At 46.6% G+C, this 17071-nt stretch overlaps 1 protein-coding gene across 2 annotated transcripts in view; it reads right to left on the bottom strand.

Annotated features, from left to right (window-relative positions):
• Positions 1–17071, bottom strand: part of ZZEF1 (zinc finger ZZ-type and EF-hand domain containing 1) — a 1433434-nt gene that overhangs the window by 526075 nt on the left and 890288 nt on the right. For both annotated transcript variants that reach the window (XM_085649580.1, XM_085649579.1), the window contains 2 exons: positions 16763–17025; positions 15373–15533 (listed from right to left, as the gene is read on the bottom strand). In XM_085649580.1, coding sequence (XP_085505706.1) covers positions 15373–15533; positions 16763–17025 — 424 coding nt within the window. The remainder of the gene's footprint in view (positions 1–15372; positions 15534–16762; positions 17026–17071) is intronic.

Raw genomic sequence — 17071 nt, forward strand, 5'->3', positions numbered from 1 at the left:
GCTTTCATATCTTCGCGGAGCTCATACTTTTGTTGAAAAGAAACACTATTCGCCTTTAATTTCTAGTAATAAATGACAGTCTCTGGATAATTATATGGATTTATCTTCTCAGGGGTTGGTAGCTCAATATTCTTTCAATTCCATTTCTTAATGTATTTGTTCAGATATGTAGCAGATGTCCCTCTCTACTATTGCATTCTTTTTCTCTCCCTCAAGTGGTCTTTCCACTTTCTCACTTTCTTTCTTTCTTTCTTCCCTTCTTCTATCTCTTCCCCTTACTGATGTATCCTTTTTATTAAGCAATACAATTTCACACATTACTTTGCTGAAATATATGTAGACGCTCCATCAGTCTCAGATCCCTATGACCTATATTTATATTTGATGAATTTATAATATCTGCTATTTGTCATGATATTTAGCTAATTTGTTTTATATGATAAATTTGATATCTTTTTTATCCCAGTCAAGTTGTTTGTCTGAGCACACCAGAAGCTTGCACTCGCGCGGTGAGGGTCTCTCGCCTTTATACTGCTTTACTTCGCTAGCATCTCAGATTTTTACATGTTGTTTAACTCCAACCTGCATTTTAACCAAAATACCTTTTAAAATAGCACCATATTTAATCGTCGTACCTTTGTACTTTACTTGCTTCTTGCACAGATAACTCCTGGGTTGCATCCTTGGTCCGCCACGGCAATTCGTGCTGTTTGAGCAGAGGGGACCCAACTCCTCCCCCACGGGCTGCACTCACTTCCGGTTGAGAGGGTGACGCTCTAGTGGTCATCAGCTCCCTAGTTAACTGGCATGCTATGCCGGACGCGCAGCGGAAGCGCACCGCTGGCGTGCCCAAGACAAGCCCGTCTGCGCCTGTCCGCTCCAGGTCCGCACCGAGCGCCCTAGACACTGGTCATTGCTTAAGCCAAAAAACCGACCCTCTTACCTACTCAAGCACTGACTTGCGGATCTTAAATCACTTGCCAACCTCTAACACTGGAAATTGCACACGCTTTTCCCTGGAAAGGTCACATACAAATAAGCTGTTGAAATGCACCAATTGTGATTTTTGGTTAAAACGTAGCCTAACTACACAAACCGTTCTCCAATAATTGGCCACGCAGGAATTATTACTCCAAACACAAAGTAGTACCTCAAGGCACACTTATAAATGCTAGATCTCTGCCCAAACATAAATTAGATATCGCTGAGCTACTCAATGCCCAGGGCCTAGATCTTCTCTTCATTACCGAAACATGAGCCGAACAGGCATCAGGCCTGGACTTCTGTACAGCGGTGCCTCCTGGTTATACAGTTTTCAGACAAAACAGGAAGCACAAAAAGGAAGTGGCCTTGCTATTATATATCAAGATACCTTCTCAGCCTCCTTCAAGACTATCCCTTCCTCAGACTGTGGGGCCTTATCCTTCAGTTTCAAAATAGCCAATTGTCTCACATCTAAAGGAATGATGTTATATCGTCCACCAGGGGAAAAGAAAAATAAGTTTCTTGCCATCCTCAATACAATACTTGAAACGGGTGCGCTGGAGAACAATTTTACTATATTAGGTGATTTCAATTTCCATCTAGATGTGGACATGGATGAAAACACGGCCTCATTACTTGATACCATGACACTTGTTGGGCTAAATCAAAGGGTCAAGGGCCCTACACATCTGGCCGGCCACACTCTGGATGGTATTTCTACTAACCATGACGCACTTGAGATCAAGCAAATCCTACCACTGAGTCGGACCGATCACAGTGCCATCATTTATGAGCTTGATAACTCATTCAAGGGCCAATCAAATCAATCCAACCAGTTAGCTGGATCATATCGTAACTCGAAACAGGTAGACAACAACCAGCTTAACCTCCAGCTTACACATCTACTCACAAAAGCACCACTAGAACCAGAACAGGCCTCTATTCATTTCAATCAATGGCTCACAGAAACTGCCAATTTGATAGCCCCCCTCAAAAAATCCTCAAGCAATATGACTACTCCATCTGCCCCCTAGTTCTCTAACACTCTTAGACTTAAAAAACAGGAGTGCAGAAGACAGAAGAGATGTTGGAGAATTAACTATGACGAATAGGAACTGGTAAAATACAACTAGCCGACTACAAAAAACTGATCCTGTCAGTAAGTACTTCCTATTATTCTAAGCAAATTAAGGAGGCAGAAAACTCCAAAGAGCTCTTTCGAGTGGTAACAAAACTGTCTACACCCCCCCTCCCCAAGAAAGAAAGGGGTGCAACCACTCTCAGGAATTCTGTAACGCACTCGCCCAGCACTTTCAAAATAAAGTGGAGCACATCTTCACCACCTTTGGCAATGGGGCAAACTCGGATCATCACAACACCTCAAGGGTACCACAATCAAATGCCACCATCCTTGCAGAATTCAGAGCAGTAACTGTTGACAAGACAATCACTCTTATTTCCAAAATATGATCAGGCTCACCTTATGATCCACTCCCTCCTATGATATTCAAACAAGCTCCGGAGATCCTTGGAACTAGCCTAACCTCCAATTTCAACTCTATGTTTACAGAAGGTGTCTTCCCTCTATGTGGATGAGAGCCTCGATTTTACCCCTTTTGAAAAAACACAACCTGTATGCACTGGACCCAGGCAAATATAGGCCCATCTCACGCCTTCAAGTTCCAGCCAAACTGGCTGAAAAGGTTATGAACAACCAGCTTACATTATATTTACATGAACATAACCTGTTGGATGAGGCACAATTGTTATTCAGGGTAGAATATAGCACCGAAACAGCGCTAATAAAGGCCACTTATGAAATAAGAACAGTAATGGATGCAGGGGGTGCTGCGGCTCTTGTCCTGCTTGATCTGTCGGCGGCCTTCGACACGGTAGACCACAAAACCCTGCTTAAAATTCTAAATTCTTTTGGCATCTCTGGAAAGGCACTGGCATTGGTCTCCTCCTTTCTAGCTGATAGGACACAAACTGTCGCTTTGGCTAAATTGACTTCCCCCATCCTTCACATTTCCATGTGGAGTCCCACAGGGCTCTTCCTGGAGTCCGACGCTCTTCAATGTATATGTTTCGGAAATGGCAGCTCTTATTAAATCTTTCAGAATGGCACTGACATCGTACGCGGATGACACCCAAATCATGGTAACCATTAGCAAAAATACATTACAACCTGTAAACAGATTTAGGGACTGTAGGACAGCAGTCAGCTCATAGATGAGTTCGCACAGACTCAAGCTAAATTCCGGGAAAACCAAGGTGATTCTGTTCTGAAACTTTTCCCCCTCCTGGTCCCAGATTTGGTGGCCAGATGACCTGGGAACAGAACCTATCCCAGTCCCCAAAGTAGAAAAAACCCGGTGCGATGACAGACCAGCGACTGGACTTTGAAGCACAAGTTAAGTCAGTTTCGTCATCAAGTTTCTTTATTCTTAAAGCAATCAAGAAAATCCTACCTCTGATCCCAACAGAAAGCAGGAAAATGGTAGTCACATCCCTAGTCCTTTCCAGACTGGATTACTGTAATGGGTTATATCTTGGCAGACCCATGAAGCAATTACATAGGCTCAAGATGATCAAAAACACGGCCGCAAGACTCCTCTTGGGGATTCCCAAATTCCAGTCGGTGGGAATCCATCTCCAGAGTCTGCACTGGCTGCCAATTAAAAGTCAGATCAAGTGTAAAACCCTGTGTATTACATACAAGGCACTGCACGGGACCGGCCCTCAGTTCCTGAAACGTTCACTGCGCATGTACTCTCCAAATAGATGCCTGAGATTACAAGAGGCAAAGGTGATACTCTCTCAGAGGTTTTTCAAATCAAACTGGGGTGGCAGAAGATTTGTGGTGGGAGCCACAAGGCTCTAGAACTCCCTCCCATTTAGCACCAGAAATCTTGCCTCCCTGACGTTGTTCAAGACATGGCTGTTCTTCGATTAATCCTTCTGCTTGCTTCTCGGTTTGCTAACGTCAAGTATTTGTGCGCTGTATAATCTATAACATAACATTATAACATTTGTTGTCATATAATCCTTTTTAATTCCTTATTATATAACTGACTGTTTTCTCTTTTATGTATTGCTACTGTACTACAAATATATTTCTTTTTTAAATAAATAATAAAGATATTTGAACTAAAAAAAAAAAAAAAAATGCTTTCAGATCGACAAAGGAAATATATAAAGTAACCCTGTTTATAACGACCTCTTTCCATCTTATGAGCTGAGCCTTAAAGCCTGATCGACAGTGCTAGTTCGGGAGCGAAACCCAGCCTGAAATTGAGAAAGAATCTTGTTGTCATCATTCCAGGCCTGCAGGTGATCCAGAACCTGCTTGCAGAAAACTTTCTGACTTGTGTCAATGAGGCTAATATGCAGATAGTTCGCAGGATCGGACTTAAGACCCTTCTTGTCAATGAGGATGACTTCTGCACCTTTCAAGGTAGCGGGGATGGCAGCACCCGTCATAATAGCGTTAGCTACACAATTAAGGTAGGGTGTCCAAACAGCTGGTTCAGAGATCAACAAAACAGCCGGGGTTCTATCCAGTCCTGGGGCCTTGCCAGTCTTCTGGGAGCAAATAGCAGAATAGGTTTCTTCTAGAGTGAAGAAGCCTAGAACATCTAATGTGTGGCCTAAGGAGGTTGAGTCAGACTTTTCATGTGAAAGAGTTGCTGGGGCAATTCTACCCATAGAAACAGAAGGTGGAGAGAAGGTCCTAAGGTCACTGTACAGGGTGTGGAAGTGGTTAAATCAGTCTTCCACAAGAACGTTAGCTTTGGGCATGGATCTGGATGTCTTAGCCCCATTCAATATTATGTACCAAAACTCACCCTGGTCCCCTGCTCACGAAGTGGTAAAAATATCAGCCACAGTGGATGTATCCCATGTGATTCGTGCTTGCTTTAGTGTTGATTTGTAGGAAGCTTTTGCTGACTAGTTGGCTTCCGGGGAGTCTGCTTTAAGAGAATTAACTAATTGTCTCTTTGCTTCCCTGCACAATTTTTTAAAACCAGGTCGGATCCACAGCAGCGGGTGGGTTGTGGGTTTCTAGAACATCGCTGGAAGCTAACTCAGGGAAGGATACAAAATTGGAATAAAATCCTGATATAATTGAGCATGGACTCTCGTTTTTAGCCACTTGATCCCACCTAAACTTCCTCCGATTATTACTGATAGTTAAGTAGTCAGTCGTCGTTAGACTAATTGATTTTGGGCCATATTACCAGGAATACCGCAAAGGTAGAGAGACAGTGGAAAATGATCACTTTCAAAATGAGGCAGAACTTCCATTTCAAGTATGCTATCCCAAAAGTTAACATCTATAAGAATGTAGTCAATTCAGCTTCGGTATGTACTCCTCCTGAAAGTTGGGCGTCTCTCTAGATCCAACTTCGTTCTGCCGTTACAGGCTCTCAGGTGACCGCATACACAGGTCCAACATTTGAAGAGCTACCTTTGAAAGGGTTTGCAGTTAGGGTCTTGCGACTGAGGTATACCCCAAAATAAATCCTCCTTGCTAACACCTTCCTGCAGTAGAGGCAAGGGTTCAAAAGATGCAATAAAATCCCCACCATTACAATGGTCTCCTCTCTAGTTTTTAAGAGGTGCGAAACGGGGGATTGAGCTGTCTTAGGCTGTGCCGGGACAGAACATGCAGATCAGGGAGTAGAAGGAAGCACGGACTGGTGGACACCGATATCACGTTTACCCAATGTTGTCCCCTCTCAACAGGATGAATTGGCGTCAGAAAACGAAGGAATACTCCGGGATACAATAGCAGGAGTGGTGCCCTTTAACGGGGAAGACCTGGGGAACCACATCCCGCCCCCCCCCCCCGGACGTCACGGCGTTGGGAGCGTCAAAAGAGGACGGAACCAGGAAGAGGGCGGACGGCGATCCCAGGAGAGGAGAAGGAGACTAGCAGCGTGGCGAAGAGGATGAGGAAGAGAAAGAAGTACGGAGAGAGCACACGGAGAGAAAGGAAGTCTGAGAGCGGAGAGGCCAGGAGGCTCCAGATCCGGCGAAGCGCCCTGCCACGTTCCCGGGGGAGGAGCGTGGCTTGGACAGGTACGGGACCGGGTAACGGGTTGGGTAGGACGGCGGGAGCACCCGCGTTAAGGGAACCGTCCCTCGTTTTGTTCAGTCACCTTCCCTTCGTAGTTGCGACCCCTCTCCATTGTTTGAAGCACACGAATATACTGTTCTGCACACGTAAGGTGATTCCTCACTCCCGGGCCCTGGTATTAGGACATTGATGCCTATTGCATGAGGCTAATAGCGTCCCTTGTCTTTTCTTTGCCTTTTGGGAGCCACCGGCAAGCTGACATCGTGATCGGAGGAGCGGCTGACCTACCTGAGCCGGGTGAACACAAAGAGTACTGGTACAGGAGCACCACGGATCCCGCCGCCTTTGCTTGAGAAAGACTGACAAGCCGGACTAAAAGAAAACCCATTTCAATAAAACCTATCATACATCGATCTCGTCTAGCGTCCGTCCTTGAAGGCCCATTACATAGGCAAACTCCTGCTATAAACGTTAAGGAGCACAAGATGGACCTTATTCCCTACTAAAACTTAAAGGTCCAATACATCTGGGGAATCAAGGGGTAACTGCCTTATATTGTAACCCAAAATATTATTTAGCCAGACAGCTAGGCCCCCTGAAGGTCTTTCAGCCTGGGATTTACAAGCTGGAACTTGGAAGGACAAAGCGTTGCTTAAAAGTGGGGATGCTTTCCCAGGTTTTCTGAAACATGATGATATCGCACTGGTCTATGAATGCCTCCAATCTTCCTGAATGAGCTTGCTTACAAGCCCAGATATGTTTCATGAGAACACAGTAAAAGTATTGGATGAGCTAGGCGGGGAAGAAGCCTGAGGTTCTTGGGAAACGATTAATGGTTCACTAGAAGGAAGACCCAGGGCAAATTCATTAATGGCTGACAGCACTTCAGGGCTAATGGGGAAAATTGATGAAGAGTTGAAAATACAAGAAAGTGTTATCAGAATACAAGTAGCATCTCTGTTAGCTAAAGGACCCGCACAGACGTGAGTCACAGCCTGCAAACCACAAGTTACTACTTGTGTAACGATATATCTGCAAGAGACATTAGTTAGTGATAGATTCCTTACCTTAGAATATCCCCAGGCGTCAGACTGGATCTGGAAAGTTTTTTGTAGCAGTACCCCTGCGCGTCAGTAGGTTGCATCGTGCGGCTACGCGTCCGTCACTGGCGTCGTAAGCACCGAGATGATGTCAAGGAGACTACTTAGGCGCCACCCATGCGCGCTGACGTCAGTTCTGTACATGAGTTTCCGCGCCAGGAACGCAGAGCCATGCACGAAACTGACCACTGGTGCCATGAAACTAGGGCCCTGAAAGGGGGATGACCTTAACCCTAGAATCAGTTCGCAGAACGGGGAGGATGGGTGGGGCGGAAAGGAATCTATCACTAACTAATGTCTCTTACAGATACATCGTACCACAAGTAGTAACTTGTGCATCTTAAAGAGACACGTTAGTGATAGATTCCTTACCTTAGAATAGATAACCCAGCAATACCAACCCCGGTGGTGGGTCTGCAAATAGATTACTCCAGAAAGTCACGGAGAACAGAATGGAAAAAGAGGCCATCTCTCCGGACCTGACTGTCAAGGCAGTAATGCTCGGTAAACGTGTGCAGCGAGGCCCACATAGCTGCCTGACAAATGTCCTGCAAAGGGACGCCACGTCCCAAGGCAGTAGTGGCTGCAGATGCCCTGGTAGACTGAGCACGCAGCCCCACAGGAGGCTCCTTCTTAGTCAAGGAGTAACATGATTTGATGCACAGAACGACCCACCGAGAGATGGTCCATTTGTGCACAGCCCGACCTCTCTTGGGATGTGGAGGTTGAAAGAAGGTAGGCAAAGTGATGGTCTGCCCGATGTGGAAGGGCGTGACCACCTTTGGCAAAAAAGAAGGACGGGTCCTTAACACCACCTTGTCCGGATGAACAGAAAGGAAAGTGGGTTTGGAAGAAAGAGCCTGGAGCTCACTCACTCTTCAGGCAGAGGTGATAGCGACCAGGAAAGCCGTTTTGAGAGTGAGAAGACGCAAAGGACAGGTATGAAGGGGCTCGAAAGGAGCGCACATCAGATAGGTCACAACGAGATTCAAGTCCCATTGAGGCATGACGAACGGCACGGGGGGAAACATGTGCGAAATGCCTTTTAGGAAACGGTTAACAACCAGGGACCTAAAGAGAGAAGGCTGATCTGGAAGCCTCAAAAAGGCAGAGATGGCCGAAAGATAACCTTTGATAGTGCCCAGAGCAAAGCCCCGCTGGGCCAAATAAAGAAGGAACAGAAGAACTTCAGAAAGAGGGGCAGAAAGGGGTCCACAGACTTTGCCGTGCACCATGCCACAAACCTGCTCCATCAGGCGTAAACTGTCTTAGTGGAGGGACGCCCAGAATGACATCAGTGACTTCAGGAGGAAGATCGAAAGCTGTCAACTGTCGCCACTCAATCTCCATGCATGGAGGTGGAGGCTGGACAGGTTCGGTGGAGGACCGTCCCCTGCTTCTGCGACAGAAGATCCTACCGAAGAGGCAGATGGATCGGGGGATCGATCGCCATGCTGAGTAGCTCGGGATACCATACTCTTCGTGCCCAATCCGGAGCCACAAGGATGACTTGGGGCCGGTCGCGCCGAATCTTCTTCAGCACTCTGGGCAGAAGTGGTATAGTCGGAAAGGCGGACAATAGAAAGCAATTCCACTCGCGATGAAAAGCGTCGCCGAGTGAGTGCCGCCTTGGAAATTCCAACGCGCAGAACTGCTGACATTGCGCGTTCTCTTCGGTGGCGAATAGATCTAACCAAGGCTCTCACCACTGCAGAAAGAGACCTTGCACCACGTCTGAGTGCAGACGCCATTCTTGATCCATCAAGCACCGGCGGCTGAGTTTGTCCGCCCTGGTGTTCAGAGAACCTGCCAGGTGTTGAACCACCAAGGTAACGCCCTGATGTTCCAGCCATGTCCAGAGGCGCAGAGACTCCTGACATAGGGTCCAGGACCCCACCCCGCCCTGTTTGTTGCAATACCACATGGCGGTGGTGTTGTCCGTGAACACCTGCACCACACTTCCCTGGACAGAGGTAAGGAATGCCTTCAGTGCTAGTCGGATCGCCCGCAGCTCCAAAAGGTTGATACGGAGCCGGGACTCCGCCGGAGACCAGAGGCCTCTGATCTCCGCCTCTCCCAAGTGGCCTCCCCATCCCAGGAGGGACGCATCCGTCACCAATGTGTGCTCCGGTTGGGGAAGGGAGAGGGATCTGCCATTGACCCAATCGTGATTTGTGAGCTGCCACCGCAATTGTTGTGCAGTGCCCTCCGAGATCTGGACATTATCTGACAGGTTGCCCTGATGTTGCGCCCACTGGCGCTTCAGGTCCCACTGCAAAGCCCACATATGCCATCTGGCATGTGTCACCAGCAGGATTCAGGAGGCCATCAGGCCCAGAAGCCGGAGGGTCATCCTGACTGAAACCCGGGACAGAGGCTGAAAGATCGGAATCATAGCCTGAATATCCCGGACTCGCTGCTCGGGAGGATAAACCCGAAACCGCGTTGAATCCAGAACCGCTCCAATGAAGGGGAGCTTCTGAGAGGGACTCAGGTGCGACTTCGGCAAGTTAATGGAGAACCCCATCAAATGCAGGAGGTTGGCCGTAGCCTGGAGGTGGTTGACTTCAACAATCAGTCGTCGAGGTAAGGGAAGACTGACACCCCTGACCTGCGCAGATGAGCTGCGACCACCGCCATCACTTTCGTAAACACCCGAGGGGTGCTGGTAAGGCCGAAGGGCAGCACGGAAAATGCTCCTGGCCTACCGTGAACCGCAGGTAACGTCGGTGGGCCGGCAGGACGGGGATGTGAAAATATGCGTCCTGCAAGTCCAACGCTACCATCCAGTCTCCAGGGTCGAGGCCACTGAGCCAGTGTCTGCATTTTGAACTTTTCCTTTTGGAGGAAGCGGTTGACGTTCCGGAGGTCCAAGACGGGACGCAGATCACCCTTGTCCTTCTTGGGAGCCAGAAAGTAGTGGGAATAACAACCACTCCCTACTGCTGGCCCAGGAACGCACTCTATGGCCCCCTTGGCCAAGAGGGCCGCAACTTCCTGCCGGAGAGTCGCCAAGTGTTCCCCCAACATGCGGTGGCACCGAGGTGGCATGGCTGGAGGGATGGACTGAAAGAGAAGGGAGTAACCCTTGCGGATGATCTGCAACACGAGTGGCGGAGGTGATGGCGAATACTGCCACCCACTGGCGTGGGGTGCTCCACAAAGCTCGGTTTAGGAACGTTTGGAGGTAGAAACAACGTGGGCGGAGGTGGACTGTCCCCCACGCTGATTCTCAGACCCGCCCCTGTGGAAGCCGCATCCGCACAGGCTTGCTGAAGGAACGTGCCTGGGTGCCCCTGCCTTGGCCACGAAAGGAAAGAAAACCAGGAGTGGCTGGGCTCTTCGTGGAAAGACCCAAGGACTTGGCCGTGGCTCGTGAGTCCTTAAAACGCTCCAGTGCACTGTCGGCCTTATCGCCAAACAGGCGAGTGCCATCAAAGGGCATATCCATGAGCGAGCTCTGGACATCGGGCGAGAACCCAGTAGATCGTAACCAGGCGTGGCGATGCAGCACCTTAGTCATAGTAATTGCCCTGCCCAACGAGCCAGCGGTGTCCAAACCACACCGAATGGCAAACTTAGCTGCATCCTTACCCTCAGCAACTGCCAGGGAAAGTACAGCCTGGACCTCCTCAGTACACTGAGGCAACACCTGAGCAACGGTATCCCACACCGCGTGGGAATAGCAGCCCAATAAGCAGGCGGTGTTCACCGACCGCAGCCCCAAGCTGGCCGAAGAGAACAACCGCTTACCGAACTGTTCCAGATTCTTAAGAGTCCTTATCCGGCAGAGCCGTGGGAAAGGCACTCTTCGATGTCGAGGCTTAGATGACCAGACTCTTAGGCGTGGGATGAGTGGTCAGAAACGCGGGGTCACCAGGCGCCGGGCGGTGATGCCTGGCGACATTCTAATTCACAGGGGCCCCCGTGGCCGGTCGCGACCAAGTGCCCAACAGGACGTCGGTGAGGGTGTCATTGAAAGGAAGCAGTGGCTCTGACGAAGTAGACGCTGTCTGGAGCACCTCGGTGAGGAGGTTAGTTTTGAGGGCCACCGTAGGTAGATCGAGGTTGAGGACTTCAGTAGCCCGACGGAGCACCATCGTGTAGGAAGCGCACTCCTCCATTGTAGGCGGGGGAGAGGCAAACCCCGGGTTAGAAGAGACATCGAGGTCACCGGCGTCCTCCAGATCGTCCACCCAGTCCTGCTCGGAGACACACTGACAGGCAAGAGAGTCCTCGGACCCCTCCCACTCATCCTTCACCTCCGTTGAAGGAACTGGCCACGGCGGTAGAGCCGGAGCCAGAGAAGGGACAAACGGAGTCGGAAACGGCGTAGGCCGGCGCTGTGTCCTAATGCGGATCCCAGGCAGTCCCGGGAGTCGTGGTCCGTCTCCAGGCAGTAGAGGCAAACATCATGGGGGTCAGCCACCGACATATTGCGACGGCAGGCCCCACAGGACTTAAATGCAGGCATCCCTACGTGCACCAGGAGAACAAAGGGGAGACTAAACTCTCAAAAGAGTAGTCAAAAAGTGACTAAGGTACGTGATGTCATCGCGGTGCTTACGACGCCAGTGACGGACGCGGAGCCGCACAACGCCATCTACTGACGCGCAGGGGTACTGCTACAAAAACCTTTCCGGATCCAGGATGGCGCCTGGGGATATCCTAAGGTAAGGAATCTATCACTAACGTGTCTCCTTCAGATGTTAGAGTATATACCATCCTTGCTGTTCTTGTGCCCATAGGAAGCTTGGAATTGGTCTAGAACTGTATGACCACCCTTCACCACTTGATGTCAATCTACATCCGCCAAATCTGAGAGTGGATGGAACTTGTTAGGGATAGAGAACCACACTGGTACATCTTGCCAATCGTTGGGTTGGCGATACCCCACCCTGCCTCAAAAAGTTAGGAGGTCTGAGGTGTTTCCAAAAGAAACTAAGGGGGACATACTGATACATGACCCAGCCCCCACCCCCACCTCCACACCATGGCCCCTGCTTTGCAATAACTCAAGTGCCTGGGCAAGGGAGGAACTCTTGCAATTCACTGCAATACAATCCCCCCGTAATGTCTTTGGCCAAACAAACGCATGAGTGTAAGTACAAATAAAATGTCCTTTGACTCATTGATATCAAAGTCGGTGTTACAGGACAACCAGTGAGAAACGTTGTTTTTCAGTCCACGCATTGGTTCTTCTCTGGGAAATTTTAGGGGTAGCACATCAGTTAAAATGACAATATAAAGGCAGCAGGCCGGAGGAAGATTAAGCCGGGACTGATTAGGATATTGCCGGAGGCACAGCTTATGGCCCGTAGGTGGACTGTCTTCCAGAGCTCTATTGCCATTAATACCTCCAACATCACCCTGCCCACCAGAACCCTGGATTGCTCCCTCCTTTGGGGTCGCACCTCCTTTGCAGATAATTTGGGGAGGAGTAATGCCTGGTCCCTGGGTGGCCTGAGCAGCCGATGTTGAAGCCTGAACCAAGGTAGAGTCAGAGGTACAATACTGGGGAATAGAATCGATCGACATGGGGTCCTAGGCACGAGGCTTTAAGGACAGCAAATTAGCATGGGATTGAGTTAGTACGGACATTGGGTTTCCAATTTGCAAAGTCTATCAATCAATGGAGACAAGTTTGCAGTGATTATAGTCTGAAGCTTTCCAAAAATAACATCCCAGTCCAGGTTGGGAAAGGCCACCACGTCCACTGGATTAGAAGAAATGGCTACAATATCCAAAGGTTGAGAGGGGTACAGGTCTGACGTTGAATTGAGGCCCCTGGCAGACCTCTTGGGCCTAATCACTTTAGAAAGATATTTTATGACTAAATGGAGGAACATATCATCCAGTTTGGTTTTAGTACTAGAGAGGGTTTTACACAGAAAAAAGTAAGGAGCTAGGATAAAGATACCGTTAACGCAGACGTGTCTACTGGCACAATTATCAGGAAAAAAATGTCAGGAGAATAAATTATCATTTGAAAAATGAGTACATGCCATAAGGAAAGACTGACTTAAGTTCTCCCACAGGCAGAATATACAACATTCTTTGTAGTCTTTTACATGTACTAAAGAAGCCAGATGAAGTACTCTTGCAGACAAAGTGTGATGACATGAGAAGTAGGAGTTAGTATGAAATTACAAGGGAGTAACAAAGAACAGTGTTAAAAACAAAGAGAATTAATAGGTTTTATCTCCAACCAACGGCATCATTTTTTACACATTGAGAAATTTACATGTGGGGCCAATTTAATTAGTTGGGAACCATCAAAAAGAAAACAATGCATTGTGAATATGCGCATGATATGTTCATACACAAAAGAACAACTTACCAGCGATAACACTCTTTCTGGTGGATACTCTATTTGAATGGAGATTCCAAACCTTGCAAATACTGCGAGGCGCTGTACTGGATCCAGAGCTTTTTCTCAGCACTGCTTCGTGTGCTGGCAGGTGGCGTTGTGTGGCTCCGTCCCACTCCAGAAGTGACATTGAAGTCACACATAACTGCCAGCCCTGCACCCTCATGTCACTTTCATTCTCGACTGTGTGCCGTGGGGCACGGTCCCCTATAACTAAAGTGATGTGGCCCCCAATAACAGAATCGATATGACAGTGTGAAAACGTCTAGATCAGGATAATTTTAGAACAGATGGCAAAGACACCATTCCACAGAACAGGGAGGCAGGCGTGCTGTGATTAGAGTACCCACTAGGAAGAACGTTACTAAAGTTAACCAACTTGTTCTTCAGATGGATACTTTTACCAACAGAAGAGCTCATGCAAAATTTACAGATTTCGTATGGCACTTAGAGATATTCAGAAGCTGAGACAGAAATGTATACATCAGAATACAGAATCCAAATGCAGACGGTGATGGAGAAATCTATAGATGACAAACATTTTAGAAAACAATTAAGTTTGAAACAGATCTCAATGTCACTGTTCCTGCTAGAAATGTATGCATCACTTGAAATATGTATTAATTACTCCAAGTTAAGAATATTTATTAAAGAAGATTTATGAAACTAGCTGTTTTGTTAAGTTCTTAATCTCCCAAAGAGGCATCAAATTGCATCAACACTTTTGAAAAGATACAAATTAGGACACTGGTTTGCCGAATGCATACGGATTATTCATCTTCAAAAGCTTGGCATCATTAAATGCAAATAAAGTCTTCTAGTCATGGCCAATTTAGCCTTTCACCCTATTGAGAGATGTGCACTGCTAGAGCACTGACACTGGGAAGTAACTCAATTTAGTCTCTGAGGTAGTGTGTTGCTTTACCATGTAAATTGCTGTGAGAATTTCAATGAAATTCAGTTTTTTCATTAATGAAGTTTTCGGGTCACATGAATGATAGGATACCTCTTTGGTGCAACCAAAGTAATGACTGCCGCTGTTTTTTTATTGGCCTGCAATCTTGGTAGAAGATATTTTGAAATCGGCCTGAAAACAGAATTTCTGTAGTTAAGTTTATCATCCACGCTAGGTCCTGCGATTATCTTTACTTATGATAGGTCCTCGCATGTGTTTCTATTTCACATGCACGATAAGGGACTGTTAGATCCTCCTGTGGTTCGCACACAAGAGAATACGTGAGGTCACTGGATGAAGATTCATACACTGACATTGTCGCCACCCTATTTTGTCAAATACAAATGGATGAAGATAAAAAACAAAGACACTCAGACAGCCTGTAGACTAACCAGTCATCACTCCTGCAAGGCGTAAGCACATACTACTTTTAACACAGCACCTACCAAACATCTTTGTTTTTCCCTTTCATGCTGATAGTCTGTGGCTCTTTGGGATACTACCACCAATAGATAACTTTTTTCCCAGTAAAACCTGTCCGCAGGTAAGGGTAAGCTATGCCGCTTAAACATACCCAACAGTAAATTACTTTTAAAGTGCACTTAGCAACAGAGTAACAAGAAATTATTTAATAGTGGTACTGTGCTAATGACAACAGTGTGTACACCGGCCATAAAATCATAAAAATAGAAACGTAATATATACAGGCACTTCACACACATGATCTACTTGCATAACAATCTAAAGTGCTTATGGAAAATTAGGGGGCGATTGTAACCATTGACCGTGGCACTCAACGTCCAATCCAATTGGAACAATATAATCATAGTGTAGAGAAGACAAATTGATTATATAAATTTAGATGCAAGGTCTTACTTACATTGTCAGAAGTTAGGAGTTCTCCCTTTACTACTGTGTCCAAGGTTTGCAACACTTCACCTCCTACAATGTCCTCTGATAGTTCTGCTGTACTGTCCGTAGAAGAACTGACAGTTGGTGTTCCATTTTCAGTGAAGGGGAGCATAAATGAAGCCTTGCCACCTAGGAGTAAAGGTTCAAGATGTGTAGAATCTACCTTACAAAACAACATATTTATTACATAATGTTTCTGTATTCGCTCATAATATTCTCTTCCTGTGCAGTTCAAAGTGAATGTTTATGTGACATGTATCATCCAATCACCAATGAAGCCAATCAGGTACATGTTAGATGTGTTCTAAAGATAAACCTTCACGTGGCTGTTGAATGTGGTTGCTGTCAACAATGCAACTGCTAATGATATTCAGTTACACCAAGCACTATTATAAAGTTTCACAAAAAGATATACCACTGAAATCACCACCATACAAACAACACCCCCACTATGCAGAGGCAAAATTGTGGCACATAAGCAGTAATTCTGCTGGAGTCATTTCTGCCAGCAATGCAAATTCCATTAGTGGACTTTCTGCCAGTATGTGAAACTCCAGCATGTATACTTGTAATGAAGAGGTATGATTTTCTAACTCTTGTTTCATTTTCTATGACTCAAATTCTGATATTATCCGACGAAAAGAAAACATACTGCCACCCGCTTGCACTGGTCCTGGCTCGTGTGGAGAGCTGTAATAAAATGGTTTGTGTGGAGAGCTGTAATGGAATTTACCATGAAAGCCAATATGGTCAAGAGGCCAAGTTGTTTAACCCTACATCTGGAGACATAGTAACAAATCATGATATTCTGACCATATCTATTGAGATGTGCATCAGATTATAATGATTTGTGAAGACAGGGCCAGCTCCAAAGCAACAGTATTAATATCATTGTTAGCATCCAAGGACGAAATTGTATTGACATCATGACCTGATTATTAGGCCAACTACTTCCCTTAAATAAGCCATGTGTGCTATGGATCTATAAATGTGATTAAATAGTTATGTCAGTGGATGTAGCAAGTCTGCTGTACTTACACCATGTTTTTGTTCAGAAACATTTTGGCACAATGTCTGACAATTGCTTGCTGCATTGCTCCCATTTGATAAGGTTGGTTTTGATTTTGATGATGGTGTTTTGGTAGTTTTACTCACTGTTCTAGTGCCTTTACTTGAACACATTTGTTGGAGTGGCAATGGAAGCCAGACATTGCTAGAACTCCTGAGGAAATATACACATTTTACAGTCGCCTCCATCACACCCATAACATATAGACAACAGCCAGATAAGGAAGAAAATGCTATGTGGTGTACAGTTTACATTTAACTGAGTGACAGCATTAAATAAGGTTGCTCACCTTTTCCTTGCTGTGCTTTTATCAAGCAGTTGGTAAGGAGTTCCGTGCAGTGGCTTTGCAATATTCTTGCATGTAAGAGAACCTGTGAATCAAGCTTCTCCCCATTTACTTCTTCTTCACTTGTCAAATCTGAGCTGTAAAGTGCCAATGCCGTAAACAGTAGCCAGGAATAGTTGTGTATGTATGGCTGAATAAGTCTTTGTTGATCACTGATCCTAGTGGTCACCACTGGATAAACTGTAGTGCTGTGAGTAGGCAAATGGCTAAAACAGAAAATTGGTTTGCATATTAGAGGTTGGTCAGTTAAAT

Source organism: Triturus cristatus, chromosome 3_2 (genome assembly GCF_964204655.1).
Source record: "Triturus cristatus chromosome 3_2, aTriCri1.1, whole genome shotgun sequence".
In the NCBI taxonomy this organism is placed as follows: domain Eukaryota; kingdom Metazoa; phylum Chordata; class Amphibia; order Caudata; family Salamandridae; genus Triturus; species Triturus cristatus.